The following is a 4,144-nucleotide window of genomic DNA, read 5'->3' as shown; positions in this document are numbered from 1 at the left end:
GGGGACTGGGGGTGGGTGGCAGCAACCAACCTCCTGTGGCCCCTGGGCTGGGGCTGTGACCTCTTGCTGACTACCTGGGGATGGGGGTGATGGGACAGAGGTGCAGTGGGAATGTGGGGTGTCTGCGGGCTTGGTCTCACTCCCCCTGCTATCCTCCCTAGGATGACAGGGCTTCATTGTGGGAAAGCCACCCCCCCCCCTCGCACTCAGATGCCAGATGCCTATGAGGAGCCCACATGGCCTCTTCTGGATGAGCCAGGCCACAGCTGCTGGGACCACAGGGGCCAGTTGGGCTCCCCATGGGTTCACGCAGGAGCTGGTCTGAAAGGCAGGTTAGGAGAGAGCGTACTGCCTGGCCAGGTTCTGTGCGGTGCCACTGGGTGGCCCAGACGCCCTCACTGCACCGCCCAGCTCATCGCATCTCTGCGTGGGGACTCGGGCACCGTGACTCAGGAGGGGGGTTCACAGGAGTCTGGGGGCCCAGGTGCTGCCCAGGGCCCAGAGGTCAGTTGGGACCTGCCCTTCCATGCCAGATGCTCGCGCTTTGATCACCAGGCAGGCCTAGGGACCACACCCATGCACGAATTTCGTGTGCTGGGCCTCTAGTTATATATAAAGTCCCTCTCGTGTATATTTTTCTTTTTTAATAGAAATAATTAGATTTACCTATGATAACTCTAAAGATTAGCAAATCCAACAGACTTGCACAGCAGTGTCTGGGGGAATTTACGTGTTATCATTTATAGAACTTGTAATACATGGTCGGTTTCTAATTTCAACTACTGACATAAAAGGAGTGAGCCTGTGCGGTTGAAATAGTGAAGCATGAGGAGTCTGTGCTTTGCACGGACAGGCTGGCCTTTCAAGCCAGTGTTTCTTTTGATGGTCTCCTCCTTAGAACCTGGTACCTCGGGGCAGCCCCCCTGGCTTTGTGGGGGCCTCTAAGTTTCTTTCCCATAGCTCTCCATTCTCCTAGCCTCTCCGTGCTCTCCCACTTCCAAATCAAAAAGTACCTTGAATGATGTGTGATAACCTCCCTTGAACTCTTCCTAATTTTATAGATGAGAAAATGGAGACATTACAAAGAACGAGAGTGGGTAAGACAACTAATATTACCCATGTGCTTGCTAGAGACTTTATTCGATGCTCAGTAAGAGCACTGCCTGCATGAATGAATGCTATACCCCAGGCAAGTAAGTGGCATTCAATATATATTTTTTGAATGGGCAAATACATGAGTACATTATTACCTTGTGGGACACGTATTATTCCCTTACCGCAGATGAGGCAACTGACACTTAGATAAGTTATATGACTTCCTTAAGGCTAAGCACATACAACACTCCAACAGTTAATCTTTTATTCTCTTAACTGTTTAATTTCTTGTCTTGCTCTTTACCTTTCAAAGACAGGGATCAGCTAAAATGACCAGTAGATTTATATGCAGTGTTGGTAGCCGCTTGCGTTGGTAGTACTACCCCCAGCCCAACCACCCCCCAACCCTTTCCCAGGAATCTTAGAATTTCAATGCCAACTTTCTGGGAATAGTGTCAACCAGCTCACAGAAATGGCTCCCTGGGAATTTCACGCTGTTAGGAGATATTTTATTTTGGTATTTTTAGCGACATTAAAAAAAATTCCACAGAAGATTTTTTTCCTGGGGTCCGGACAGTTACGTAAAACGACGCATTCATTTATAAATTAAACGTCAACACTGCTTGCATGCATCGCAGGCTATTCTACGAGGAGCAGACAGCTGATCTGTGTATTGGCCCCTGTCGCGATGGAAGACTTAGTAAGAAACATCAGAAATTGGCTCCTCCTCCACCTCCCCCCCAGCTCCCCCTCTTGGAACCTTCTCAGCTTCCCGAGTACGGTCTGAAAACCTAGGCTCTTTAGGAAAGGATCTGCAAATTAAAACATGGCTCCGTGATTTTCAACACAAAGACCACAAGCTGCGCTGCGCACAAGAAGTATTTAAAACAGATCACCTCCAGAAGTTGGAGGGCTACAAAGTCCAGGGCGCCCCGGCCAGGCTGCAGAGGCTGTCCGCGCTTCCTCCCTGCAAACCCCAGGCAGGCGACGCGTCGCGACGAGTTTCAGCTGCAGAAGAGGAAGAGCATCACCTGCAGCTCCAGGCGTGGGAATCGCGGCCGGAGGGAGAGAGAGCCCGAGAGGGGCGCGCACTCTCTGACAAGGGAGAGGCTGCCCGGGAGGGACGGCAGCTCCGGCAGGTGAGGCTCTGCACAGCCTCCCAGGTCGCCGCCGCTACAGTCCCGGAGGCGGACTCCGCCAGAGAATCCCTTCCCAGCCCCTAGGCTGGGGCCAGGCGGGGCTCTGACGTCACCTCCCCTCCCCCCGTTCCTCCAAGAGGGAGGGAGTGGGGAAAGAGGCAGTGATCCACCGCCGCTCCCGGCCGCAACTCTCAAACTCGGCGGCTCGCTGCCTGGACAAGTCCCGGCAAACTTGGCTTCTCCCCGGCCCTCTCGCTAGCCCTCGTGCGTCTCAGCCAGCCTCGCTTTGGGACTCAAGTTTCGCCCGGGACGGAAGCCTCCGGAGATGGGGCCACCTGGGTCCGGGCAGCGCGGGTGGGTCGCACTCCGGTTGGGGACATGCTGAAGAGCCGAGGGAGGAGGCAAAGTTGTGGGACCTCAGACTACAGGGCTTCTAAGAAAAATCCAAATCGCGTGGGGATTACCGAGCGGCCGAGGACTTTCAAGCGGAGCCCCGAGGACTCGGCTGGACTGGTGAGTTCTTTGTTGAATGCAAGCCTTCTGTGTTTAAGTTTCAACGTAAATTAAATTCCGTGGGGTATTCGGCCCTAAGCGAGTGCCGGGAAGCGTGGGCATCCTACGGGCTCTCCGCTCGGCGAGCTGCGCGCCCCCTCGGGCCGTGCATGGCTCGCGAATGAAAGATCGATATGCGTAGGTTTGGGAATTCATAAAACACATACATAGCACTGTTAAAGAAAACTTGAAAAGCTGTGCTGTCTGTGCATTATTTCGAAGGTTAACTTATTATAGAAATAGTGCCCAGGGAGGGCGCATCGGGGCCGCGTGATTCGCAGGGGCGCAGCGCCCTCTAGGCCGGGCACCAGGCAAGGCGCGCGCTCCCCGCCGGCTGGCTGGCGGACCGCGAACTTGGACCTGCTCCTGGGACGTGGGCGTGAGCTCTGTCGCCGCCACCCCAGCCTTAATTACCCGCCCACTCCGGGCCATTCTATTCGTGATTTACCAATGCTAGCTCGAGTGGACTGCATTCAGAGGCGGTGTTGGGAGGAAAGCGTTTTTGTTTTTCGGGAACCAGCCCCCAACCCCCTGATTTCCGAGAGCCTTGGGGGACAGGGTTAGGGAGGATCGACTATTGGAAGGACAAACGTGGAGCTTGAACTACATTTCTCCTTCGTGTGAAGGTAATCCGATTGTTGCAAAAAGGCACCTCTGTTTCATTCATTTGAGGCTGAAGGATCAGGGAAACCGTGGCAGCGCCGGAATCTGACATCTTTCTCTCCGGCTCTCTGCGTTTCTGTGGCCACCGCGGTGTAACTTCTTCCAGGCAGTTCTGTTTCTCAGTGAGCTTGGAACATGGGGATTCCCAGACAGCTGTTTCAGCTGGAGTAAACCTTATCATTTAGTAACGAATGGTAATTTTCTCCAGGAATTCTTTTGTGCCATTTAAAAAAAAATCTTGTGATTTTATGTTACAGGAGGGTGTCTTTTTACCGTTGCCCCACCCCCACCCCAGCTGTTGGTGTATCTCGTGTGGCTGTGTTTGGTTGAGAGTTAGAATTCGGCGAAGGGCGCAAACCGGTTGAGCTTGGAGATCAGGCCACCTACTTTCGAGGTGTTCCATGTAGGAAATGGAGCACTTTGCGCATTGTGGCCGTGGCCAAGTGCCTGGATGATAATATCTGCTGGGTGTGTGAAATGGTGTGTATTCTAAATAATGCGCAGGGAATACACTGCGTGCTCTTCTCAGTGCTACGTACTAATCAGCACACTCACTCTGCAGGCATTTTCCTTCCCAGCCAGAATCTGCTAGATACCTCCCCCCCACCCCGCCTCCCACCAATCACCTTCTTGAAGATGGTTTTTTAAAAGAAGACTGCATTAACGTTGGAAGGAAATTCTCTCTGAAATCTAGA

At 53.0% G+C, this 4,144-nt stretch overlaps 1 protein-coding gene across 1 annotated transcript in view; it reads left to right on the top strand.

Annotated features, from left to right (window-relative positions):
* Positions 1-2,202: 2,202 nt before the first annotated feature.
* The window catches only part of FAT1 (FAT atypical cadherin 1), a 120,673-nt gene continuing 118,731 nt past the window's right edge, over positions 2,203-4,144 (top strand). Inside the window, exon 1 of the mRNA XM_006766093.2 lies at positions 2,203-2,747. Coding sequence (XP_006766156.1) covers positions 2,613-2,747 — 135 coding nt within the window. The 5' untranslated portion in view covers positions 2,203-2,612. The remainder of the gene's footprint in view (positions 2,748-4,144) is intronic.

The sequence above is a fragment of the Myotis davidii genome, unplaced genomic scaffold (genome assembly GCF_000327345.1).
Source record: "Myotis davidii unplaced genomic scaffold, ASM32734v1 scaffold1040, whole genome shotgun sequence".
Lineage (NCBI taxonomy): Eukaryota > Metazoa > Chordata > Mammalia > Chiroptera > Vespertilionidae > Myotis > Myotis davidii.
Note: the sequence above shows the minus strand (reverse complement) of the source record. Positions and strands in the feature narration are given on the sequence as shown.